This window comes from Danio aesculapii, chromosome 25 (genome assembly GCF_903798145.1).
Source record: "Danio aesculapii chromosome 25, fDanAes4.1, whole genome shotgun sequence".
In the NCBI taxonomy this organism is placed as follows: domain Eukaryota; kingdom Metazoa; phylum Chordata; class Actinopteri; order Cypriniformes; family Danionidae; genus Danio; species Danio aesculapii.
Window position 1 is genome coordinate 17,356,630 of NC_079459.1, and position 27,855 is coordinate 17,384,484.

At 37.9% G+C, this 27,855-nt stretch overlaps 2 protein-coding genes across 3 annotated transcripts; one reads left to right on the forward strand and one right to left on the reverse strand.

Annotated features, from left to right (window-relative positions):
• The first annotated feature begins 691 nt into the window (after window positions 1-691).
• lyrm5b (LYR motif containing 5b) lies at window positions 692-5,895 on the forward strand. 2 transcript variants are annotated; one of them, XM_056451820.1, is made up of 3 exons: window positions 692-756; window positions 892-953; window positions 3,128-5,895. In XM_056451820.1, the coding sequence occupies exons 2-3, from the start codon at window positions 909-911 to the stop codon at window positions 3,335-3,337; spliced, it is 255 nt and encodes an 84-aa protein (XP_056307795.1). In that variant the 5' UTR covers window positions 692-756; window positions 892-908; the 3' UTR covers window positions 3,338-5,895. The 2 variants fall into 2 exon arrangements, with proteins under 2 accessions (XP_056307795.1, XP_056307796.1); XM_056451821.1 differs by having other exon boundaries at window positions 693-756; window positions 880-953.
• si:ch211-59o9.10 (uncharacterized protein LOC561841 homolog) lies at window positions 3,674-16,161 on the reverse strand. The gene is made up of 11 exons (XM_056451818.1): window positions 16,044-16,161; window positions 15,466-15,703; window positions 15,314-15,368; window positions 13,445-13,910; window positions 10,708-10,856; window positions 9,722-9,799; window positions 9,513-9,636; window positions 5,747-5,856; window positions 5,545-5,666; window positions 5,366-5,465; window positions 3,674-3,984 (listed from the first exon to the last, which is right to left on the reverse strand). Exons 2-11 carry the CDS (start codon window positions 15,636-15,638, stop codon window positions 3,925-3,927), a joined length of 1,437 nt encoding a protein of 478 aa, XP_056307793.1. The 5' UTR covers window positions 15,639-15,703; window positions 16,044-16,161; the 3' UTR covers window positions 3,674-3,924.
• Window positions 16,162-27,855: the final 11,694 nt, after the last annotated feature.

The window sequence follows — 27,855 nt, forward strand, 5'->3', positions numbered from 1 at the left end:
CTACAGTGAGTTATGGTTTTGTTTTTTGATGTACTTAAAAATATTTGTAGTCAGGAAGTGCTTATGTCTAATACAGAGATGCCCAAAGCAGGTCATTACCATTGTAAGCTTTGATTTGGCCCACCATCCCACCTGAGAAGAGAGTAAAAATGATGGGGGCAAATGCCTTTAGAGTCATTTCTAATTCAACCGATTCTTTTGTTTGTTAGTTTTATTGCTAAGCTACAAAAAAAGCAAACTGTGATGAAATGTTTCAATTAAATATTGTAAAGGTATTTACATTTTTACAAATCAGATTCAGTCACTCGATGGAGAGAGAACTGCAGAAGATATCGGTGAGCAAATCAAGGCAAAAACTTGTCTAATTTATAACTTGCTTTATAACTAACTTGTCTAATGTTATAAATGACATGGTTTTTACAGTAATAAGTTTGTTTTAAAATCTTAAAAATATATATAGTGTATTAATATAAAGCAATGTTTCAAGTCATTTTTAAATATTAATAAATTAATTAGCAAATCACTGATGGTAACTATTCACCTTCGGCCCATTAGCATCAATCAAGTTTGGGTTTTGGCCGTTTGTAAGAAAAAGTTTGTTTTTGGTCTAATATATGTAATAACGTACTGTTTGTAAATTAGTCGTCGAGTTTTTTTGTGTAGATTTCTGAGGACTTTTATTTTGACGTTGTTTTCGATGACCGGAGAAGTTTGCAATCCTGATTGTTTTCATTGCGTCCGAAGGGCAATTGGCAAGTAAGTAGATTACAAATATACTTAGTCTCTTTCAGTTTTACGTCCTAAATATTAATGTTATCCCGTCTTGGAATGAAATGTTCGTTTTACAGTAGAAATTAAATGGTTATTATTTGTTCGCAGGTTGTTTGTTAGAGTCCGAGTGAACCCTGATGGCAAACCCACTCCGAGCAGAAGTAAAGCAGCTCTTCAAAACTGTGAGTACACACTGCCCCCTTCTGATTTTACACCACATTAAATTTGGAATGTTTTTATTTTGGACAGTAAGTATTTTTGCATAAAAATCACAGTTGTTGAAAATAAGTAATGTCTTTTGTTTACATCGATTTTTCGACAACCAGCTGTTGCTTCATAAGAACGTCAGATGACTGGTGGTGAAATCAATATTTAGTGGAATAACAGTAACAGCAAATGATTTCTTTTGAAACCAAAAAAATCTCATTTTAAATAAGATAAATATAAAAGAGTGTGGTTAAAAAAAATCTATTTAAAGCATGCTGACAATGTGGTAAAGGTGCAAATATTGTGTTAAGCCTTATGTGCTGTTGGGGATGTTTTCATCTGCTCTGGAGTGATTTTGAGTCTTAATTTGGCCATGACTTTTTCTGTTTCAGCTAGCGGAATGACTTTTGGGGACATCTTATTTTGAGAAAATGCTTAAAATATATCAACAATACACTCTGGGCAAGTTTGCTACCATATAGTAGAATTCACCTGCTGTAAAAACTCATCAGATAAATATATAAAAGTTTTTTGCATAAGTCTGTTCATCAACCTCAGTCCTGATCAAAACTACTATAGTTTAGAAAATGACAGGATTTTAACTCTTTAATTGTCAAATTCATAAATGTCACTGAAAAAAAACGCGTATTTTCAATATAAAAATTGTGGACAGTATTTTTTTTTTTTTACCTTTTAATCAAAGTCTTGGACATGTGTTTTTGATAGATTTTTTTCTCTCTAATTTACTGCTGTTGGCTGTTTTTGCCCCATTGACTTCCATTAACTGCATTTTTTTTATTGCAAAACCATGACAGCATATAATCATGCATTGTTGGTGGTTTTCCCTGTTGGAAAGAGGTCAAATCTGTCATTTTTTACTGTTGATCATCAGTTGACACCTTTAACCTTTTAGATAGGCCTATGCAAAAAAAAAAGCTTAGTTTCTGGATTTTATATGGAGTATAACAACAAATTAAAGTGTGTGTCTGTGAATGACCTTTGCTCGCCTTGATGTGTCTGAGAAAATCAAAAATGTGCATCTCAGCTCTCTCAATTACACGGAGTAAACAAAAACAAGTCTATTTATGCACCATCAAATGTGGTTATAATGGAAGGCAATGGAGCAAAAACAGTCACCAACAGTAAATTAGAGAGAAAAGATAAAAATCTAACAATGCATCAAAGCCAATTGTTATTAATCACTCACATGTCCAAGACTGTGATTAAAGGTAAAAAAACATCCAGTCCACGACTGCTTTTTATATTGTAAACCTGTCGTATTGTGTGCTTTTTATTTTCACCAAATCAGTGACATCATTTGTGAACTTAGAAATTAAAGAGTTAAAATCCTGTCATTTTCTAAACAATTTAGTAGTTTTGATCAGAACTGAGGTTGATGAACAGATTTCTGCAAATAATTAAGAAAAAATATAATAATCGTATACATTTTTACAGCAGTTTAATTCAGTGGATGTTTTCATCCTGAACATAACAAAAGAAGAGTAAATTTGAGCAGTGCACAAGGGTTAAAACATGCTATAAATGGTAAACATTTAAAACACTAGCTAATCAAATGCTAAGAGGAGCCACTCAAATTTAAACAAGTCAGTATGTCTTGACAAACTAAACAGACCAAATTCATTTTGACTCTTTGGTTTCATATATTGACTAACCTGCAAACTAAAGCAGCACATGCTCTCAGAATCACATTTCACATCTATGAATTATCAATGCAATGGTGTAATCCACTACTCTGGCATCTTGTTGATTTCTGCATTATCATTTTTTACTTTTTCAAAATATTAATCGGAATAAAAAGTGGCAACTGGCCTCAGTCAGCCAATAATAGTGTGTTAAGTGTCATTATCTTCGTGTATTGTGCCAGTATTTATTTAATAGTCATTCTCATGTTCTGAATGTTCATGATCAGTATATCTCTGTAAGGACATTTCCAACTTCTGATCAAAGAACTTCAGTGGGACATTGAAACACTGACTCACAATCAGTGTCAGGTCTGCAGTTCATAACCCCCTTTAAAGAGATGAACACTAAAATCTGGGGAAAAAAAAAAGTAGTAATAATCTGCAGACATTCGTAACTCAAGGCAGCAGAATGTCATAATCCTCTCTTTTGATTCTTGTGCTTGAAGTTGCTGTTTCTTGGACGGGAGTATCCAAAAGGAGCCGACTATTTCAGGGAGAGACTGAGGGCTGCTTTTGCCAAGAATAAAGACGTGCGAGACCCAGAGAAGATCAAACAGCTCATCAGCCGAGGAGAATTTGTGGTGAAAGAGCTAGAAGCGCTGTATTACCTCCGCAAGTACAGAGCCTTGAAGAAACGCTATTATGAAGCAGAGTGAATCAAGCCAAATCGGTCTTAAAGAGATAGAGTCCAAACATGAACATTCTGTCAACTCAACCTTGACTTGTTCCAAACCGGTTCTGTGGAACAAGATACTTTAAAGAATGTTGGAAACGTGTAACCATTGACTTCCATTGTAGGGAAAGCACATATGATAGAAGTGAATGGTTACAGGTTTCCAATGTCTTTTGTGTCCAACAGAACAAAGAACTCAAACTGGTTTGGAGCAAGTCAAGGGTCAGAAAGTTATCCTTCTGGACAAAATGGAGGTTTCAAATTCTGAATGTTTCACGAAAACATTTGTGCACATTTAACAACAAAATCAGGCAAAACATGTAGTGATTTTTTTATTTCAAAGTCAAAACAAATACGAGTTTCGCTATTGCTAACAGTGTTTGTGGCCACTGCTATGATAGCGTCTGTCTGTTTTTAAAGAAAATGTATACATAAATTGTTGACTTGGCAGTGGTTTACGCTGGTTAAGTGGGACGATATGACATTTAAAAAGCGTTAGTTAACACTTAAATTAAGACTGTTTAAAACACGACCAACTGTGAGGTAGATATCAGTCCTGAAACTGAGCGCTCAAGAAAAACCACCGCACTCCGATACATCCGCTCTGCAGATCGGACAAGTGGCATTTTCCTGGAAGAGAAGATGAATGAGATCAGTAAAATGTAGTGAAACTTTGAAACCTTTATGAAGCTTGTTTTGAATTAGTGGTTCAGAGCAGTTTTCAAATCCGTAAGGTCATGTGATTTCAGTAAACAGGGCTGCACGATACTGGCAACATGATATGCATTGTTGTTGAGTGTTGCGATAGTGATATAACTAAACTTAGCAATTTATGTAATGAGCATACTTATGTAATAGATCATACTAAAATAAACAGGTAATATGTTTTTGATCTAAATAAAACTGACAATGTGAAAATATTTAAACCTCAACACCATTAATGACAAACCGTGTGTAATTTGATTCCTATTGGCTGTTGTCATTTTCCAGCCTCCAGAATTAGTATTTATTTTTAGCTCTAGGTTCATGTAACGGCACCTACTGGAGAGGTGGGAATAAACCTATTAAAGGCCCCATCTGATTGATCAAATTTGAAGAAACAACCAAAGAAAAATAAAATAATTCATAATCACGATGATATATTTTATTATATACTGTCAGCCCTAGTCATTTGATTTTCCATTGGAGGGCAATGTGGGTTAATGGGGTATATGCACACAGACTTTTAATTTCAGTCTGCCAGCCCCAGGGCTTTCAGTTAATAGTCATCCCACACAAAATCACAGCGTTTAAAATGTGATTTCTTAAAAAAAAAAAAAGCAATCTTCACTGCTCGGCTGAGAAATGATATAAAGTGAGTCTCAGACCAAACAAGAAGCTCTGCATTGAATGATGTCTTTAAAATAGAATTAATTTTACGCAGTATTTTCAATGGAATTTCTTTAGTCTCTTTATGCTTTAACAACCAAATGGATGTTCAAGTCTGTTTAACGGATTATATTTGAATTAAATTACAGCATCAATACTGGATTAGAAACCTTATGAAATTGAAAATAGTCACATTAAGCTTTCTCCGGAAGTTTATCGGTGGCTGAAAAACACAAGCTGTGCATATAGCTCATTCAGATGGGCCACACAGTTGTTGATCACAGAACAGGTTTCATTGTTTTTAATGGTCTCGGATCAGTTTAACTAGTTTGTACACATTTTGAGGCATTTGTAAAATTAAAAAGATTTGTTAAAAGTCTCTTGTTGTAGCGAATGGAACAAACAATAGAAGCCATGAAGATATATAAAAGAACACATTATGCAGACACTTAATGCTATTAGATGAGCTGAGTGCACTGACAGGTCATACGTTCAATGTAAGATATTTGGGGAAAATGTTTTAACAGCGGGTGTGGTCTTTCGCAAGCTTTGAAACTAAATAATTTTGTAAAGCAAATGTTTAACCGTTTCAAAGCTTCAATGGTAAAAACACTGAGAACTGATATTAGTAAAGCAGTCAGACCTTTAACCAGCGGTCGATGCACTTGACGTGGTAATCATGGAGACATGGCAGCATCCGGAGCCGTTCACCCGCTTTATACTCGCTGAAACAGATCTGGCAGCTGCAGAGAGAGTGAGAGGATGATTAAAATACTGCATTGTGGGAAATGTCTCTTTGTGACATCCTGTTGTTTGACTTACTCCGTCTTTCCTGCGCTGTGTGTGGGATCGTATGTTTTGATGGGCAGCCGCTCGATCTCAGCCTTGCTCAGAGTGTTTTTGGCCATTACAGCACCCTGCTGCTCCTCAAACGCTAACAGAGCCTGATAAAGCAATATTACACGTGAGGAAACATGGTTTTACGGTAAGTCATGTGATTTGTGTGCATCCGCATATCTCAGACCTCATAATTATTTCCCTGGCTGTCATTAAACAAGTCCATCTGCAGGTGAGCAGCAGGTCTGTGGCGGGAAGCTCGAGTTCGGCCTGGTTGACGTCGGCCCTGTTGTCTGCCTGTCCAATCAAAGGAAAATTAAATGAAACTTTCAAATATTCTTCACATCTTTTTTTATTATTTACTTTATGTGTGTCTGTTTCACATCAATGCTGTTCTTTTAAAGTTCTAGTAAACAAACGTAGAACAAAATGATAAATAAACAATACGGTTTCCAGACAACAAATCAGCACAACTTGTTTAAAGGGGTGGTCCACTACGAGATCATATTTAAAGTTTACTTCATGTGTAATGTGGCTGTGTGAACATAAACAGCATCTCTGAATGTAAGACACTCAAAGTTAAATGCAAAGGGAGACATTGGCCTTTACAGAGTTAGCTTAGCAAAGCCTAGGGCGAACAAAGTTTGGGGACTACAAAAAATACATCCAGGCTAGTGAGACCACAACCAATTCAGCGCTCTGCACAGCGAAGGGGCGTGGCCAGAGGCACTGTAAGGTTATAGCAGAGAAAGCTAAAATGCCATCCAAACGCTGCTATTACCACAGAGCTTGTTCTGTTTCTGTATTTGGGCTTCCAAAGGACACAACCCAAAGAGAGAAGTGCTTACAATTTCATTTTAATTATGTTCCAGAGAATTATAAAAATATATAGCGCTAGCATTTGACAAAGGACAGCTTGCAGAATCTCCCCCAGTTCAGTGCTGGATTCAGCTAAAAACTCCTCAAAGAACCATAATAGTAGAAGCTGTGGATTGTGAGACACAACCTGTAAGTATTTTATTTGTTAAAATTGATCAATTAGATGCACAGTGTCTAACGTTAAAGGCATGTTGTAGCGAGGACGTGAACAAGGACGTAAACAACAGAAAATGCTGTTTGGCACCGCTAACAATTTAGCTACAAATTCATATTTATCCATCAAACCACTGTAAACACACATTCTTCAGCAGTGCTGCAGTCTCTCTCCATGCAGTCGCTTTCCCTGCGTTTTACATCTCAAATAATGAACTCGATATGTGATTTGTGAAAAGATATGTGAACATTTTATATTACTTACACATGCTTATAACCTGAATATGTAAAAGACACTTGTCAGATTTTATTTTAGAGAGCAGGCTTGAGGTTCAGCTGTGTGTTCTTCATTTTCTGTCTGATTCAGGCTCAATCTGATACGGCTAACAGCTAAACTGACTGACAGTATTTACAGAGCAGAGGCACAGTGCGTGCTGCTAGAGGCGTGACACTTTTCCTGGTGACGTGGAGCCGATCCGCGAATCACAGCACATTATATTAATTCACCAATCAGAGCCTCTTGAGGGCGAGCTTTCAGAGGAACTAGGAAATAGGACAGTCTAGCTGCCTTTCCATTGCACAAGAGATTTGGACACGACTGTCGGAATACGCCCCTTTGTGGCAGTTGCACAGAATTTTCTGTTTTGTCAAGCACCATGGGAGAGAAGCTGTTCTCGCAGTGTCCAAAATAAAAGGAGTGCAAAAGCAAGAGTCTTTATTCTCCATGAGTTCACCATGGTTGAATAAACGAATACTAGAAACTCAGACCGCAAAAACTTTGAGGGAATGTGGAGACAACATAAAAAAAAAATATTACTAATTTATGAATAGAAATGTTTTTTTATAGAGAGTTTTTTTTCGGATAAAAAAAAACAAAACAAAAAAAATACTATTTATCATCTCGTGCGCACAGACAACACTAAAATACATCACATGCGGTCCATACGGTCTAGTTGCAAGAGTTCAAACATTTTAATGTATCCGCAGCTCAACTGGAATCTGAATTTTACGCATACGGAGATGATCGAAACTCCACGCAGCTCCCGGATTACTCTTCATTGAAAATGAATGACTTTCGGTCTGTCGCTTGTCATTTGTCGCATGCATTGGAAAGGAGGCTTCTGAGTAGCTGTATGAATTTACTGTATGATTTTTTACAAATGAAGCATGAGCACACATTGCTTTGCATCTTATAAACACAACCAAGCCTACAAAAATACACTCTGAACCACCTCTTTAAGCAAGACTGACGACTGGAGTAATGTGTCCCACATTACAGGACAAAAAAATTGCATAAAACAAGTATTAATTGTATATAAAAAGTAAAGTGATATTAATGATACAACTTTTGCAATATTAGCAGAAGAAACAAGTTCACTGACCTAAGTTTTTGAATGCAGATAAAATAATTATTTAAAGTCTTAACTAATACATATAAAACAAATCCATTTTATGAACGATGTATTATTGATCAATTAATTGATCTATCTTTATTACAAATATTATTTATATAAATGTAACTATAATTATCTAAAACATTTTTGCTTCTTAAAATGTTAATTGAAATTATATAATAATAATAATAATAAAAAAAACGTATTAAACATTTTTATATAGTTTAGCAATGTACTTGCCACTAAACATCAAGCATCAACCATTTATATAAATTATGAATATTACAATAACAAATACAAAACATTTAAAGATATCAAAATAATATATTCTAGTACTTCTAAAACTATAATAGTATCTTAATGACATTTCATTTAATACTGATTTATTAAATTATTAATTTATGTGACAGCACATGCACACCATCACTTTTTCGATGATTCTATTGCTTTTATACTCATGTAGAAGTCACTTCAGACAAAAGTGTCAGCTAAATGATTCAATGAGGATCACTAATTAGTAATGTACTATGATTTACTTCAAATAAGCTTTAAAACAGCTTACTATACTATAAACAGCTTTAAACTTTAAAAGGTTAGCATATTAGGTTTGGAGGGCAGGGTGGGACTGTGTCTTAAAGCCACCCCTACTGAAATCACAAACACGCACACAGCGACATGAGAGCAGATGACCCACAAGTTCACGTCATTCGCCAGTTAGAAATGTAGTTAGTGGTATTTCAGAGCGAATATTCAGAGTAGCGGTGAACAATATAGGGATGTTGACAATGGCAATACAGGTTGTCATTGTTCAAAAATGACCAAACATGTGAATATAAAAGCAACTTCAGCTCAGTATAGCAGGCTAGGCGGAATAGCGCTATTTACTGATGTTTTGTTGTTAAACTAAATAAAAATCGACATTATTGATGCTGAAAAAGGTCCCTTATGAAACTGAAAAGTCACATCAATCTGTCGCTGGAAGATTTCAGTGGGTGAACAACACTTCTGTTCATATAACCCATTTGCAACAACACAATCTACATAAGATCTGCGTGACTAAAATAGTTTTAAAACATAACATTACCTGTCTAAGAGTAATACTTCAGCCATGATATCATCCTTCCTCCAGCGTGCAAAAGTAACTCCAATAATGATTCAGGATTTTAAAAAGTTTCAATTCAGCATTTGATTTTACAGCGACTGTGACTGTCTCGTATACTATGCACGTAAATGCGCTGATGGCGGATATGCGTGAACAGAGATGCACAGAAGTCCAAATCTACATTTGCTGACAGGTAGTTTGGGCTACTTATCAGAATAACGGGAGATGTCGCCCTGACAATATTTAATTGGATGAACATGTTTTAGTTTTATGCATTATCCAGAATATAAAAACACATTTAGATCATTTACTTTAATCAATACTATTGCAATGTGAAGAGACTTTCAACCAGCACAACATCACGTTTCTGAAGACAATCACCTACTGCACCTTTAAATTGAAGTGATGAAAGGATGTTGACTTACGCGGCTGCTCTCCAAAGATGACCTGCTGCAGCTCTGACAGCTCGGACGGGTTGTGTGTGAAAGATGAAGAGCTGATCATTGAGGCCCACGGAGAGATCCAGCCCAAACCCACATACGGGTCAACCTGCAGGAAACCAGCAAAACACCAGCGTTCAGCACTCTGAAGCGAAAGAGCAGAAATAAAGGGGGGAAATAAAAACCAAACTGACCACATGGTTATGGTTGTGGTGGTTTGTACTGGACTGTCTCTGCTGCTGCTCGATTCGCTCCTCCATGTCAAACTGTTCCTGCACATACAGCAAAAAACACCATCAGTTCACTCCTGATGTTAAGATGCAATTTGCTCAATCAGATCACAAGTAGTTGATGATGGAGATGTGTTACCATTTACACCTGATGGTGTGGAGTATCTCATATAGCGGCTTATACCAGTTGAACATTTCTATGCATGATTGTCTACATTTAAACCCATTTAACAAACATTTTAGAACATCGACAATCATTTTTTCATGTATTTAATATATAAAAAAACATTTAATGCAAGGCAGAATAAATAGATTTACAGCACACTAATGATTTTATACATTAAGCACAACCATTTGACCAAAGAAATAAACCAATTGATGGTGTAAGAAGAGAAGACAGCTCTGATTTTTTTTTCCTCTCCTTAATGTTGCTTCAGAAAAACTGACTCATAATTTACAGAGTTCTAATGGTTTTTGGCTAATCTGGAATTTGCTGTGGGAGTTTTTGTAGAATGCATGTTAAAAGATTGGATTTTTTTGTTAATGTCACCCTTCACAAAAGACTTAAATTACTAGCAGATGGATGATTGTGTAATAGATGGCTGCACTATTGTATATGATGACATGAGACCCCAAGACCACTGCTTTGTCATTGCAAATCATTCAAATAAAATGTAAAAAGAATATATATCTGAAGTCAAATTTATTTTTATGAAAGCAAAATCTTAAATATGCTGCACATTTAAGACAGTATTAACAATTGGATTTTAGCTATTTACTTTCCCCACATCAATGAGATTCAGAAGTCATTTATCCACTGAATCATTTCTTTTTTTGCCTATAAATGAAACCATAAATGGGAAATTGTTTTAGAGCCCATTTACACTTGTATTCAGGGTCATCCACTTGGAGGAAAGCCCACTTAAACAGCAGTGGAACATTGGTTTTACCTGTAGGCTTCTGGCGTATGCTTCATCCTCAGCCATCTGAACAGAGCGAACCACCATGACATCATCAGCAGCAGCATCATCCTCTATGATGACAACATCATCTGGTATCAGGAAAGATGGCGAACTTGCTGGTCCATGAATTTGCTTTGCTAGAAATAAATGAAACCAAACAAATAAACTTCTAGAGCCTCAGAGCAGAGAGCTGAACATAAATCCTAATGGTGGGAGTAGAGCAACGAAATTTCAGTCATTCATAGCGATATAAAGTCTGATTGTTTACACTTTGTTTAACAATTTATTGTGTCTGAATTAGACTTAATTACCTCAGAAAAACATCTGTGTATATTATAGTATGATCATTGGATAAATGATTTTTTAAACGCTAATAAACACAGTATTGCTCTAGGCAAATGTTATATTGTAAGTAATTTCGCTATTGTAATCCTCAATATTGCATATTTCCCAGAAACCTTTCCCACTCATCCTGCACACTGCACCCATTAAGATTATAATTGTGGCCAAATACATGGCAAAGAGAAAGAAAGAAATCCCTGCAATTAAAATTAAATCATCACATTTGCTTGCTTAAATTCAAATAGTTAATAAGGTTATGTGCCGTGTATATTAGACTGTATGTTAGCCTTCGAATTTGACTCGCATCATGATTTCTCTACAAGTAGAAACCAATCTTGAAACACAGAAACACTGAAGCACTGGAATACATTGGCAACTACAACTCCCTTCTTTACTACACCATGACCAACCATCGCTAGTAACTTCTAAAAATAGATAGAAAATTTGAATGCTTGTCATGTAGACTATACTAATTATTATCAAGATCATCTACTATGGATGGATGTCAAATTATTACCAGAAGTAATGAACAAGAATGGTTCACCCATTTGTTATCGGTTGCTTACAGATGTTTTACTCATTAGCGTTTCCCTCTCACGTCATAGCCAGAACAGGCAAATCTAGTTAGCATAATGACTTATTTCCGGAAGTTAAATATAGAACAGAGGACAGAGTTTTAGGGCACAGGGGAGATTAAGCATATTCAGATATTCTGCCTTAAGTCAATTTTGTCAATTTAGACTTAAAGAGTTCTTTGAGCCCAGTTTTTTAAGCCAATACGTCAATGTTTTCTCTAAATGTAAATGTCTATTTTTGCATTAGCAACACTTTAAAGTTTGAAAATAGATCTTCATATCTTTTATTCATTTTACAGAATAAATAAGTCTTGGTGCGCACTGCTAACACTTGAACACCAGTGCTTCCAACTAGAAGATGGACATGAAGACTTTTACTGCACTTCTGATCATACTTTAAAAAGAAAATCTTGACTTTCACTGTATTTTGTTGTTTTTCAGTGCAAGTGCCTTAACATTCTTAAATCAAGCAGCAAATTTAGTTACTGCAAAATGAAGGGTAGTTATGATCAAGAAGAAACATCTACCTATACCCCAGCTGAGCTGATATTTGTTTTAGGCATAAACTCCATTTTGTTCAGTTTTTCAAAACACAAGCCTTCAAATGATAAGGAATGATGATTTTTGTTCGTGATGCATGTAACATCTTCTGTTCTGGCTGCATTTCTGAGCTTTACTTGAACAACTTTGCACATAACTGGGTTTTGTTTTCATTCTATCTACAAAGTCACTCACAGAAAGACAATGTATATAATGAAACATTGATTGTGCATCTTATTAGGACTGCTTGATATTGGAAAAAACTGGCATCGGAATAATTAGTTTTGTTTGCGGTATGCATATAATTTCACAATATGACTATTTAGAAAATTCATCATTTTACATTGGTTGGGATGATTTAGCAGGGGAACACATCTGCGTAAAATATAAAAAAAAATATCTAAAATGTAACAAATTAAAGCACAGATGAAAACAATACAACAAAGATAATAATGAAATAAACAGTACTTATTGATTTTATGGAGTACTGAAGTACAAAATTCAATTATCAAAAGTAAAATATCAGTAGTCCTCATTGTTTCAATAATGAAACAATTCATATTTGATAAAGTTACAAACTTTTGAATTTCTTGTGCCTAAATAGTTTCATTTCTACAGGTTTTAAAAACTCATCCAAACAAAAATCTTTCACACTATTAAATTAGAAGTTAAACTTTGCTCTGACTCCACAAATCACACCTTATGAACTTTTCCAGGGCTTATTTAGAACTAAAACTTCACATTGCAGATCTTACAATGTGACTACTGCAAATTCACACGTTGCGATAAGGCCTGTGACTGAGAGAGCATTTCAAGTGTTAAACATATTCAGGCAATTAAAAATTTATATATATATATATATATATATATATATATATATATATATATATATATATATATATATATATATATATATATATATATATATATATATATATTTTTTTTTTTTTTTTTTTTTTATTATTTATACAATGAAAACAATGTTACTTTACATTTGATTATTCTGTTTATGTACCTGAATGATGTTGAACTCTGTATTTTTAACTTTTATCTATGCTGTGTTGTATTTATTTATGATATTTTATGCACGAGTCACTCCCCTAAAAGAATAATCCCAATCAGTCCAAATGAATGAATTCTCTACAAATAGAGCTCTTCAAGCTATCTTTTGAAATTATTTTAATATTGCAATACATGGTGGAGAAAACAAAAATGGCAATGTCATAATTTTCCAATACTGTGCAGGCCTGATGTACTGTTGAGCATACCTGAATCCAGCAGTAAATCTTCATCCTCTATGGCGGATGCAGTCGAGTGTGCTGATGAACTTTTAGAGGTTTTAGTTCTGGTCTTTTTGCGTCTCTGTTCCCTGCTGTTGCTGGTGTTTATTGTCTTCTGCATAGAAGCACGACCCGTCGCTAGCAGCTCATTTAAATATGTCAGATCAGCAGTTTGATCCAGTGGACTTGTGGAAGATCCTGCTGAGGAGGAGGGCTTGGAAGATGCAGAGGAGGCTGCTGGACGTGGAGACTCAAGCCATTTGAAATCAGAGGGTAACAGAGAAGAGGCCGGAACAAAGCCGTTTGTTTGAGGGGTGATGCTGGAATGAGTAGTGTTAAAGTTTTCCAGCTTGCGCCGTTTCATTGTTCTCTGTGAGCTTGGAGTGGTGTTGAGGTATCCTGGTGTGTGCTCCGGTCTCTCCCACTTTCTTCCATATGAACAGGTCGATGTTGCCTACAGTTCAGAAGAAGAAAACAAGGTGATTTTTCTGATCAGGCATTAAAACATTTATGAATACAATTAGAGGGGTGGCAACAAAATCTAGAAATTGATCCTGCAACTTTTAAAATGCACCACTATTCTCTTCTGCTAATAAAAACTAACCTCAGAATCAATTCAGATGAAGGTCTAGGCTGGTTTTAACTCAAGAGTGCTTAAGCATTTGGCTGAATCATGCAAGTAGGCATGAGATTAAACAGCTCACTATGAAATTTGCAATTTGCTTAAACCTTTCCTAACTTCATTATTAATGATTGAGTTGCAAGTGTTATTTGTAAAGAATTGGATGCAGAGTAGAGTACGGCTGTTTGTAAAGTTGAGTTCATAAATGATTTTCTTTTTGATGGTTAGTATTATCCTTGAAATTTTTCATTGTCATTAAAACTATATGCATGTTTGTGTGTTTATATATATATATATATATATATATATATATATATATATATATATATATATATATATATATAGTATGTTGTATTTGTTTAATGTAAAGTGCGTGCTGCATCATATTGAAAACATGGACTTGACCAACCTTGTGGCGTATGGGCTACAGCACTAGAAGACCACAGCGGGTGTCACCCCTGTCAGCTAACAGGAAGCTGAGGCTACAATTCGCACAGGCTCACCAAAATTGGACAATAGAAGATTTGAAAAATGTTGCCTGGTCTGATGAGTCTCAATTTCTGCTGCGACATTTGGATGGCAGGGTCAGAACTTGGCATCAACAACATGAAGGTATGGATCCATCCAGCCTTGTATCAGGTTGGTGGTACCTGTACATGCAGGCTGGTGGTATAATGGTGTGGGGGGAATTTTTTTTGCCACATTTTGGCCCCATTAGTACCAATTAAGCATCGTGTCAAAGCTACAGCCTACCTGAGTATTGCTGCTGACCCTGTCTCTTTATGACCACAGTGTACCCATCTTCTAATGGCTACTTCTAGCTGGATGACGCACCATGTGATAAAGCGCGAATTATCTCAGACTGATTTCTTGAACATGACAATGAGTTCACTGTATTCAAATGGCCTTCACAATCACCAGAGCTCAATCCAATAGAGCACCTTTGGGATGTGGTGGAATGGGAGATTCACATCATGGATGTGCAGCCGACAAATCTGCAGCAACTGTGTGATGCTATCATGTCAATATGGACTAAAATATCTGAGGAATATTTCCAGTACCTTGTTGAATCCATGCCACAAAGGACTAAGGCAGTTCTGAAGGCAAAAGGGGGTCCAAACCAGTAGTAGTAAGGTGTACTTAATAAAGTGGCCGGTGAGTGTTCATATATATACTTTCAAAATGTACACACAGATAGCAGCATGACATTCTGAAGGCAATCATATTTCTCTTACCACAGTTTTGTCTTCGTCTTTTTGGGGATGTCGTTTTCTTCTATGAGTCAAAGGGCTGCAAAAAAAAAAAAAAAAAGTTGCATAGCAGTCATTGCTCTCATTACTAAACCCATGACTTCTTTATTGCATCCCAAAAACATAAAAAGCGATACCTAGGAGTCTCAGGAACAAAAGTGTTGGACAATTCGTCAGAAAGTCCAGGCTCTTCAAACAGGTAATCGCTGTCATTCAGTAAACAGGCGTTGTTGAGGGAGTCCGGAGGGTCAGCCTCCATCCGGGGACTGTAGAAGGGGTCATCACTGCTGCTGCCCTGTCTCTCGTCCATCACTGCTCCTCTCAAATACAGCGTAATGTGGGTTTATACTTTGGCTAAAGCGGACAGACCAGGAGCTGGCGAGTTTACGAAAGTGAAAAAACAAAAGAGAAACACAAATTAAAGCCCTCATGCGCATTAAGGCAGACTGATTCTCCTCACAAGTTTGGCACAAAAATTATTAATATACAAAAAGCGTTTGTTAGTTAAAAATATATGACAGGCTCTGCCGGTCTTCTCTCTCGCTCTCTCTCTCTCTGTGTGTGTGTGTGATAATACTGACGTGTTAAATCGACGTTTAATCCATGAAGCATGTAACCGGTTAGCAGGTCACATTAAGAGCGTTTATGTGGCCGTCGTGTACAGAAACAAGATGCCGGTTATATTAAAGAGTTGAAATGAGCTGAATTTACTCACCACCTTTACAAAACATCCCTCAACGTAAAGCACAAATCCTTGCCTTAAAACCACTTCAGCAAACAGCGAAGTCACAATGGAAAACACCGCCATGGAGCCATTTTTGCTTTTTTCCGGTTACGACACTTCCGCCACACTGACCGGTGGGTTTAGATTTAAAAGAGCCCTTTTCGTTTTTTTTTTTTTTTTTTTTGTCGAATCTGTTTAAATTACATATTGACATTTTTTTTATCAAAATCTCTTCCTAATACAAATATGTCATACCTATCCTCTATTGCTACGTAAAACTTAAATAAATAAATAAATAAATAAATAAATAAATAAATAAATAAATAAATAAATAAATAAATAAATAAATGATTCATGAGCTGGAACCATAGACTGTCAGAAAAAGTCGGAACCAAGTGTGCTCCCCGCCTTATTCCGTGTGAAGGTTTTGGTCATTTAAGGCGGTTGTTGTCAAGCAAATTGATAAGGATTATTTTATATAATTCGAGGATGTGTAAATATTCTGTTGACATTTCGAAATCTGTTTTCGTGTTGTTTTTATGTTTCATATTTTACAAATGTTATTTCTAACTCTATGAAGATAAATACCAAAGATCGTTTATAGAAGATGTTTTATTTGGTGCTCATCATAGCTAAGCCTAAATTAGACTAGACTAGACTGTATGAATAATCGTTTATTTTGCGGTCCAAGATACAATGTGTTGTTTTGTGTAAATTACTAAAAACTGCTTAGATCAGTGTTTTTTCAATAAATCATATATTATTGCGCGTTTTTAAATGTAAGTGCTTATTTATTTACGAGCCGTTGTTACAGTGCGGTGATTAACTTTGTTTATTTTACAGTAAATTAATTACTGTACCTTTAAAACCGCTAAACGCGCGGCGCTGTGTGACGTCAGACATTCCATAAATTTTTAGAGCGTTCGAAGGTTCGATTAAGTCAATGGATTTAATACAGCGGCGTCTGAGAAACAAGCATTGTCAAATTATTAACTTTAAAGAGAGGCAGGTTTATTTATTCTACTGTTGTCGTTAGTATTTTTACTACAATTTCTCTAATGAGGATCAGCTATTGTAAGTATTTGTAAGATAGATCAATTACTGATTATTGTTTTCTGTTTTATTCATATGCTTCCATTTTGTTTAGCAAAAGTGGTTGAAAGTTAACTGACACATTGTGACTCACCTAGGAAAATTGTTATCTAGATTTATTGAATATGTCTGTGTGTGATATTTCTTGAGTATATTTGTCACCTTTTTTTTATATTTATCTTTAGTATTTTTACTATAGATGGAGGCACACTCGTATGAGGATCAGCTTGCTGCACATGGTTTGAAGCACAGCAAAGGAGAACCAGAGAAAGGAGAGAAAACATTACCAGAGTAACACTATAAATACTATCACCCGGTTTCACAGACAAGCCTCGGGGCTAATGTTAGTCCTAGATTGAATTGCATGTTCAAGTTTCTTAGTTCATAATACTTTATAATGAGATATCCTAAAATATATCAGTGCCATTGTTTGTCTCCAGACACACATTAATATTGTTTTTCTTATTTTAATTGTTTTTTAAATAAACACCCTAATTTACTAAGGCCTTGCCTTATCTTAAGCTAAGCAGTTTGTGAAACCGGGCACATATCACAAAATGTAACAAGTCTTTTTTTATTGTTTATTGTTACATGCTTAATTTAAAAATTGCCATTTGGTTTAGCATTTGTATGTGGACATTGTTAGATTGTCATATTATGTCAGTGTTTTCGTTGACCTCGCTGTATAGCTGTATTCGTATATGGCATACCTATTTATGTTCTTGTGTGGGGTGGGTAGATGGACAGACAGACATGGGCTACTACTCAGTAGGTACTGTGTTTGAATTTAAATGCACTACTTGATCGTTAGAAAAGTACGTTCTATACAGTATGACGGTGAGTAGTATGAATGGAGCTCGGACATACTACATCCACCATTTTGTCATCATGTGACCTATCTGCGTCAGTTGCATCACTTCACTTGCATTCATGAATTTTCTCGTGGTGCATCATGGAATAGCATAGTGTCCATCGGATGCACACTTTAGAATCTCGCTGGAAGTAGTAGGTCATCCGTGTACTTCTCGCATACTGTTTTCAAATTTTATGAATTCTGACATATTACTCGACTCACACACTGTTTTTATTATACTATATATATAGCATTGAAGTATAGGTGACGCAGTGGCGCAGTAGGTAGTGCTGTCGCCCTACAGCAAGAAAGTCGCTGGTTCGAGCCTCGGCTGGGTCAGTTGGCATTTCTGTGTGGAGTTTGCATGTTTTCCCTGCGTTCGTGTGGTTTTCCTCCTGGTGCTCCGGTTTCCCCCACAGTCCAAAGACATGCGGTACAGGTGAATTGGGTAGGCTAAATTGTCCGTAGTGAATGAGTGTGTGTGGATGTTCCCCAGAGATGGGTTGCGGCTGGAAGGGACTATAAGCCGAAAAGAAAATGAATGAATGAATAGTATTGAAGTATGCAATTTCAGACTCAGTTATAGTCCTCCTAATAGGAGGGGGTGGTGGTGGGCATAGATATATAGACAGACAGACAGGCATAGTCAGAGGGATCTGGATGCAGTGCTTTTTAATGCACACATCTTAACCCTACCCCAGACAGTGACGTCACTAGCTCTATTGAGTGCATTGTGTCTGACCTTGCAAGTCTGAGATATGCAGTCTATACTTGCAAATCCAAGTCTGCATCCAGATACTATTGCATAGTCCTCCTAATAGGAGAAAGTGGTGGTGGATAGACAGACAATGTCCTAGACAGACAGAGACAGCTATCTATCTATCTATCTATCTATCTGTCTGTCTGTCTGTCTGTCTGTCTATCTATCTATCTATCTATCTATTTATTAGACAGACATTGTCCTCCTAATAGGAGGGGGTGGTGGTGGGCATAGAAAGAAAGTCACACAGACAGACATAGACCTTGTAATAGGATGGGATGCTGGGCATAGACTGATAGATAGACATACAAGTATCTATCTATTTATCTATCTATCTATCTATCTGTCTATCTGTCTGTCTATCTGTCTGTCTGTCTGTCTGTCTATCAATCTATCTGTCTGTCTTTCTGTTCGTCCGTCGCCCTGTTTACACAAATATGTTTTAATTTTTAAATTCATAACTTTTGCTACAGTTACGCCATCTGTCTACACTACACCAGAGTTTTCAATGCCGAAAACTGAGCTTTTTGAAAATGCTGAAGAGGCCATTTTAGTTTTAAAACGCTGCTGCTCTGTGTCAGTGTGAATGGGGGAAAACAGAGACATCTGAATATTAAGTAGCCTATACACAGTCCAGTCTTGCATCCTCTCCTTGAATGTTCAGATTTCGCAAGTTTGATATGGAAAACAAACTCCTGAGTATATTTTATAACCTCATTCACATCACCCTGGCTACGTTGTTTCACTTTGTTAACAATAAAATGAAAACATGATATGAGGAACTGCCTATTTACATTTTGATATTAATAACTTAACAGACACCAGAAATGTTGAAGCGTCGTGTAGCTACATATTTATATGACCGCCATCTTTACTGTATGCAAATTTATAACAAAACGGAGCCTATAACATTACTGCCTCCTTTCATTTTCATTGAAAATACGAAACATACCTTGTCTCTTCTGCTGAATATCAGTTTTAATAATTAATAATGTCCATTATAAAAGTATAACGTACAATAAGTTTATACATTATAGGAAATAAATGCAAGCAGTCAGTCAAATGTGCAGAATCAGTGTATGTGGTTACATAAATTAATATATTAACTTAACTTTGCGCTTAGCCAAAACGCGTTATCTGAGAATAAGAAATAGATTCAAAAGACCAAAGTTGGGGAATACCCTGATGATCCCTCGGTTCCAGCTCGCATTTCAGCCTGCCTGTCAGACATTTCACACTGGATGAAAGATCATCATCTCCAGCTTAACCTCACGAAAACGGAAATGCTTGAAGTTTCTGCCAACCCAACTCTTCACCATAACTTTTCAATCCAGATGGACGGAGCAACCATCACTGCATCCAAAATGGTAAAAAGCCTTGGAGTAATGATTGATGACCAACTAAACTTCTCTGACCACATTTCTAGAACTGCTCGATCTTGCAGATTCGCACTCTACAACATCAGAAAGGTCCGACCCTTCCTATCTGAACATACAGCTCAACTCATTGTTCAAGCTCTTGTTCTCTCCAAACTGGACTATTGCAACTCTCTGCTAGCCGGGCTACCAGCTAGTTCTATCAAACCTCTTCAGCTGCTTCAGAACGCAGCAGCACGAGTGGTCTTTGATGAACCCAAAAGAGCACATGTCACTCCACTACTCACCCGTTTGCACTGGCTGCCAGTTGCTGCTTGCATCAAATTCAAAGCTCTGATGTTTGCTTACAAAGCGACCTCTGGCTTTGCTCCTTCGTATCTGCTCTCACTTCTGCAGATATATGTGCCCTCCAGAAACTTGCGTTCTGTGAATGAACGTCGCCTCGTTGTTCCATCCCAAAGAGGGAAGAAATCACTTTCCCGAACTCTCACATTCAATCTGCCCAGTTGGTGGAATGAACTCCCTAACTGCATCAGAACAGCAGAGTCACTTGCTGTCTTCAAGAAACGACTAAAGACGCAACTGTTTAGTCTCCACTTTCCTTCCTAATCTCCAACTGCCTCTCGGGCTATACCACTAACTGTGCCCTCTCTCTCTCTCTCTCTCTCTCTCAAAAAAAAATAAATAAATAAAAATTTTACTAATGCTTTGCTTCTTAGACATTACACACCTGAAACTTGTCTATAGCACTTGTTCACTGCTGCTCTTATAGTTGTGTAAATTGCTTCCTTGTCCTCATTTGTAAGTCGCTTTGGATAAAAGCGTCTGCTAAATGACTAAATGTAAATGTAAATGTCGTTAGATATAGATAGGTCCACACGGAATCTGCGTGCGCAGAATTCTGCAGATTTTTAGCCCATCATTTATTCTGTTTACTTGTGTAAATTCATATTTATTCAGTTTTTACATTTATTTCAGTATTATTATTGACTAAAATTAAAATATTCATATAACTTATTTACAATACAGGTTGTAAAGTAATATTTTCTGTCTTTTAGTAGTTATATTATATGAGAGACTTGCTTTGTTTACCAAATAAAGTGAATCTAATTGGATTTGCATTGTAAACATTAAATACAAGTTAAAAAGGTATTACTTTTTTTTCACATATTAAGGTTTTAAGTTATAATACTCCCAAAATCATTCCACATAAACCCGCAGATTCTTTACCAAAATACTGCACAGAAATAGCAAAAAAATGACTGCAGATTCCGTCTGGCCCTAGATATAGACAACAAGATAAATTAAAAATCACATTTACACATATGTGATTAGATCCAGCGGTAGATCCCTGATGAACAGTCTGACGTGCACAGCTCTCATCGCTGCAGTGCATGCCAGAGTGTGTGTGGTCACATGACGTGCGTTTTCAGCGGTATAGTGTGGACGGAGATTTGTTCAGAAAACTAAAACCTATTAGTGTAAACGGGGCCCAATAGGAGGGGGTGGTGGTGGGCATAGACAAGAATTTTGTCTGTCTGTCTGTATGACAGATAGATGAATAGACAGTTAGACAGATATAGTCCTCCTAAAAGGTTCCCTGAAGACTCATCATGGGCTTGATGAAACCAAGACCTCTCCTCCAGACCATAACCCTTCCAGTCTACCAGATACTGAAAACCTCTACCTCTCTTCCTCACATCCAGGAGCCAGTACACTGTGTTCGTGAGTGTGCCCTCAACCAGTCTGGGAGGTGAAGGAGCAAAGGTTAAGGGCTTTTGACACATGAAAAACTAGGTGAATGTTTTCAAACTGAGGGCTTAATTTAAGCAGAACCAACACTGGACTGAGCATCTTATTAATGGGCAATGGTCCAATAAACTTGGGACCCAATTTACGTAAAGGGAATCTGAGAGGAATGTCCCTGGAAGACAACCAGACTTCCTGACCACACGTAACAGGGGGCACAGAATGGTGATGGTACGCAGACGCCTTGTTCCTATCGCCAGTCTGGATAAGGGCTTTTCTAGAGATCCGATTTCTAGGCAATGAACGTGGAGAGAACAAAGTGTGTGGAGAGAACAATGGCGTTGGGTTCTGAAACACTGCACTGAAAGGGAGATAAGCCCGTAGACGAAACAGGAAGGTTATATCCACATTCAACCACGGTTTATCTGGAACTCCAAGACGATGATTCCCCAGACACAATGCAGGACCCTCTTCAGCCACTGATTAGCTCGCTCAGCCTGGTCATTGGTCGATGGGTGGTACCGGGAAAAAAGGCTAGCAGTCACACCACCTGTCAGCAGAATTCAGACCAAAAATTGGACACAAATTTGGGACCCCTGTCAACCCGGAAGTCATGAATACAGCAGGCGTGGTCCAAGACAAAAGCTGCTGTCTCCCTCGCTTAAAGGGCACCTATGATGAAAATCACATTTTTAAGCTGTTTGGACAGAACTGTGTGTAGGTATAGTGTGTCCACAGTCATATTGGGCTAATATAAAGACAATAAGTCTCTTTTTCTAAATTTCCTGATCCAAATCCCTCCCATTTTGAGGCTGACCGCAACTTGACATAGGAGTGCAGTTTCCCCGCCCACCGAATTGACTGACAGCTGCGTATTAACATGTCTCCGTAGTAACGCGTATAATCATATCAACAAAACAAGACGTGCGCAAAGCAATCAGGAATAAAAGATTTTGTTCAGTTTGCTAGGATTATCAATCATCCTCAAATGTAATCAAGAATGATTTTTACAAGTCTAAAAAGTTTTAAAACAGTGCATGTTTGTAATGAATTACAGCCATTTACTTCAGCTTTACTTCATTACCACAGCCGCATGTCAGTACAATTATAAAAGAAGATGCTTTAATCAGTTATTTTGTACATTAACATAATGGATATCCATACAGCAGTGGATATTAATGTGTATCCTGTCACATTTGCTGTGCAAAAACAGTGCAAAGCTGAATGTGCGTGCTGTCTGTCTCTGTGTGTGAGTGTGTGTGTGCGCATGAATTTGTAACAACATTGTTTGTGACTTATCGTTGCAACTCCACAACAAATGCATCAAATAATCATTGGGAAAGTTCTTATGTAGTATTTCTCTTGAATGTTACGTTAAAGAGAAGATTGAGCCACACTGACAGGCACATGGGAACTAGTGGGCAGGGAGGACTAGTGGTGCATGTCTCAAAAAGCCGAGAGTAAGAAACAAGTGAGACAACTTATTCTTTTGGAGGGGTTTAAAAAATTGTGTACCAGCTGCTCTTTCTACTTATCTTAACGAACAGAAGGCTGATACGCTCCACAAAGCTGCCACTTTTTTTTTAATGCACAAAATCACTTTTAAAGAGAAACCAAGAGAGAGAGTTTTTGTTGACACACCTGTTTCACCACCTCGTAAATCACTCAGTATTAAGTCCACTCTTTTGACTGCTGAAAGGGTTTGTTTTTATTGCAAGACCCCTGGTCATTTAATTGCAAATAGCCCTATGTTGAGAAAGAAAGCGGAACCTGTTGGGTTAATTTCTGTTGACTCTAGTTCAAATTTTAACTGCACGTCTGAATTTAATCCTACTAAAGATGGTCATGTGCCATTCTTGCGCTATGGAACTGTCCATTCCCAGCGTGAGTAAGCCTGTGCCTGTACGCATTTTGCGGTATACGGGCACATGTCTTTCCATAATTTTGGAAGGAGTTTTGCCATTATCAGAGGAAACTGCCACTGGTAGCGCGGTATTGAGATTGGAGTTGCTGATGATCCGTTGCATAAAATCAATTTACAGTCTGAATTAGTGAGTGGTGACATGATCGTTGGTGTTCGTGCTTCTCTTCCCATTGCTGGTGTAACATTCATTCTAGGCAATGATTTGACGGGAGGTAGTGTATGGAGCGATTTTAATGTGTTACCTAAGTTGTTCCTTTACCACTCGCTGGTGCTGGTGACTGTGCACTTAAGTATCCGGATGTCTTTTCTGCGTGCTCGCTTACTCGTTACATGACTAAATCAGCTGAGTTTACTGTTAGCGTTGATTTATGTGATACATTCATTGTGAATCCTGATACAACTGAATTGTTCTTTGTCCCTCTACAGGAAAAAGCAGATCTGATTCCTGTGAGTGCTGAGAAGGATGCTATAGACTGTGCTGATTTGTCTCTGTGTCCTGAGAAGATAATTGATACTCAAAAATCAGATTCGACTCTTTCCTCACCTTTTGAATTAGTTCGACCAGAGCAGGAGAATACCTGTGCGCCTCAGATGTATTTTCTTAGGAACAGCATTTTGATGAGAAAGTGGGTATCTCCAAAATTATCTGAAGACTGGAATGTTCAAATCGTAATTCCAGTAGATTATCGAGACATGATTTTAGACTGTGAACACAACGGTTCAGCTGGTCACTTGGGTATTTTAAAAACATATGACCTGATTTTGCGATATTTTTATTGGCCTGGTTTAAAGTGGGATGTTGCATGATTTTGTAGGACTTGTCACGTTTGTCAAGTTGTTAGAAAACCAAACTATCCAACCTGCACCACTTTATCTAATTCTGATGGTTTCTGAGCCTTTTGAACACATTTTAATCGACTGTGTAGGATCTCTTCCACATTCACAATCTGGCTGTAAGTATCTTTTAATGATTATGTGCGCGACTACACGTTTCCCAGAGGCAATTCCTTTGCGTTCTGTAACTGCTAGAGCGATCACCAAAGCGCTGGTTAAGTTTTTCACGCTCTTTGGTTTGCCAAAAATTCTTCAGAGTGATCAAGGAACAAATTTTACATCTCGAACGTTTTCTACGTACTAAGTACTATTCAATTGAATTCACCTTTATTTGTATAGCGCTTTTACAATGTAGATTGTGTCAAAGCAGCTTCACATAAAAGGTCATAGTAAATTGGAACAGTGTAGTTCAGTTTTTAGTGTTTAACTTCAGTTCAGTTTATCTCAGTTCAGTGTGGTTTAAAAATCACTACTGAGAGTCCAAACACTGAAGAGCAAATCCAACGATGCGCAGCTGTACAGATCCCGAACCATGTAATCCAGTGGCGACAGCGGAGAGGGAAAAAAAACTTCACTAATTCGCGAAAGTGAAGAAAAAAACCTTGAGAGAAATCAGACTCAGTTGGGCATTACCATTTTAATTTCTCCGCTGGTCAAACGTCTTGTGCAGAGCTGCAGTCTCAGCGGCGGAGGCTTGAAGCTGGCCTCAGCGAAAACTCGTCTGTCCCTGGAGCGTCACAGGAATCAGTCTCATGTTCTCCACTCCTCCATGACCACCACAGTAGCTGCTCAGGATACGGCCTGGTAAAGGATATGGAAACCTTGGGATCATCTCGTCGTTGGTCTTGGTTTGAATCAGTGACTCTGCACAGTCTGAGGGCCTCGGGAAGAGTATCCCCAGGTGGAAATTGAGAATAAAGAGAATAATTAGTGTAGCTGCTGTTCATAGTGTATATAAACAAGATGCAGAAACCTGTGTGGAAACCCGCTAAGTGGTGCACTGAGTGTATGCTTTACTAAACAGATAGGTCTTTAATCTAGTTTTGAATTGGGAGAGTGTGTATGAGCCTCGGACGTTATCAGGAAGGCTATTCCAGAGTTTAGGAGCTATAAATGAGAAGGCTCGACCTCCTTTACTCGACTTTGCTATTCTAGGTACTACCAGAAGCCCTGAGTTTTGAGATCTTAAAGAGCGAGTTGGATTGTAGCGAGATAGAAGGTTGGTTAGATAAACAGGAGCTAGATTATTTAAAGCTTTGTAGGTAAGAAACAATAAAATTGGGGTGATGTGATCAAATTTTCTAGACCTGGTAAGAACTCTGGCAGCTGCATTTTGTACTAATTGAAGTTTGTTAATAGAGGATGCTGGGCAGCCAGCAAACAGTTCATTACAGTAGTCCAGCCTAGAAGTCATAAAAGCATGAACGAGCTTTTCTGCATCAGAATCAGAATCAGAATCAGAATCAGAATCGGTTTTATTGCCAAGTGTGCTTCACACACACAAGGAATTTGTTTTGGCTACAGAAGCTTCCAGTGTACATAAAGTGACAAGTGACAACACAAAATAAATCTGAAAAAATAAGATAATAATAATAAAAAATGATGAACATTAAACAGATGCGGTTAGTGAAGAAACCTGGATGTTGAGTTGTATGTACAGAATGTTATAAATATACAGGTTATAAGGTGCTGTGTACAAGTGCGGATGTAGAAAGTATTGCATTGTATATTGATATAAGGTGCTGTGTACAAGTGCGTATGAGAAAGTATTGCACATATTTATTGCACAGTAGGGGAATATTTAACTGTTCATAAGGTAGACAGCCTGAGGAAAGAAACTTTTCCTGTGTCTGGCTGTTTTTGTGCTCGGTGCTCTGAAGCGCCGACCAGACGGTAACAGTTCGAACAGGTAGTGTGCTGGGTGTGAGGCGTCCAGAGTGATTTTGCGAGCCCTTTTACTCACTCTGGAAGAGTACAGTTCTTGAAGTGTAGGAAGGGTAGTGCCAGTGATTCGTTCAGCAGTCCGGACTATTCGCTGTAGTCTACGGAGGTCAGTTTTGGCAGCTGAGCCGAACCAGACGGTGATTGAAGTGCAGAGGATGGATTGGATGACAGCTGAGTAGAACTGTACGAGCAGCTCCTGTGGCAGGTTGAACTTCCTCAGCTGACGAAGGAAGTACAGTCTCTGCTGGGCTTTCTTCACAATAGAGTCTATATGAGTGTCCCACTTCAGATCCTGAGAGATGGTGGTGCCCAGGAACCTGAATGACTCTACTGCAGCCACAGTGCTGTTCATGATGGTGAGTGGGGGGAGTGCAGGGGGGTTTCTCCTGAAGTCCACTATCATCTCCACTGTTTTGAGCGTGTTCAGCTCCAGGTTGTTGTATCTGCACCATAACGCCAGCCGCTCCACCTCCTGTCTGTATGCAGACTCGTCACCGTTCTGGATGAGGCCGATAACAGTAGTGTCGTCTGCAAACTTAATGAGTTTGATGGAGGGGTCTTTTGCAGTGCAGTCGTTGGTGTACAGGGAGAAGAGCAGTGGAGAAAGAACACATCCCTGGGGGGCACCAGTGCTGATGGTGCGGCTGTCGGATGTGATTTTGCCCATTCTGACTAGCTGCTGTCTATCTGTCAGAAAGCTGGTGATCCATTGACAGACAGAGCTAGGAACAGAGAGCTGGGCCAGTTTGTACTCAAGCAGTGATGGGAGGATGGTGTTAAAGGCAGAACTGAAGTCCACAAACAGAATCCTTGCGTAGTTCCCTGGTTTGTCCAGATGTTGTAGGGTATAATGCAGTCCCATGTTGACTGCATCATCCACAGACCGGTTTGCTCTATAGGCGAACTGCAGGGGGTCCAGCAGGGGTCCAGTGATGTCCTTCAGATATGCTAGCACCAGTCTTTCGAATGACTTCATGGCCACAGATGTTAAGGCCACAGGTCTGTAGTCATTGAGTCCTGTGATCTTTGGCTTCTTTGGGATTGGGATGATGGTGGAGCGCTTAAAGCAGGATGGAACTTTGCGCTGTTCCAGTGATCTATTGAAGATATGGGAGAAAATGGGAGCCAGCTGGTCAGCGCAGGTTCTCAGACAGGCTGGTGAGACACCATCTGGCCCTGGTGCTTTCCTTCTCTTCTGTTTACTGAAGATCTGACGCACATTTTCCTCACTGATCTGAAGAGCAGGGGGGGAGAGGAAGATGGCTGGAGGT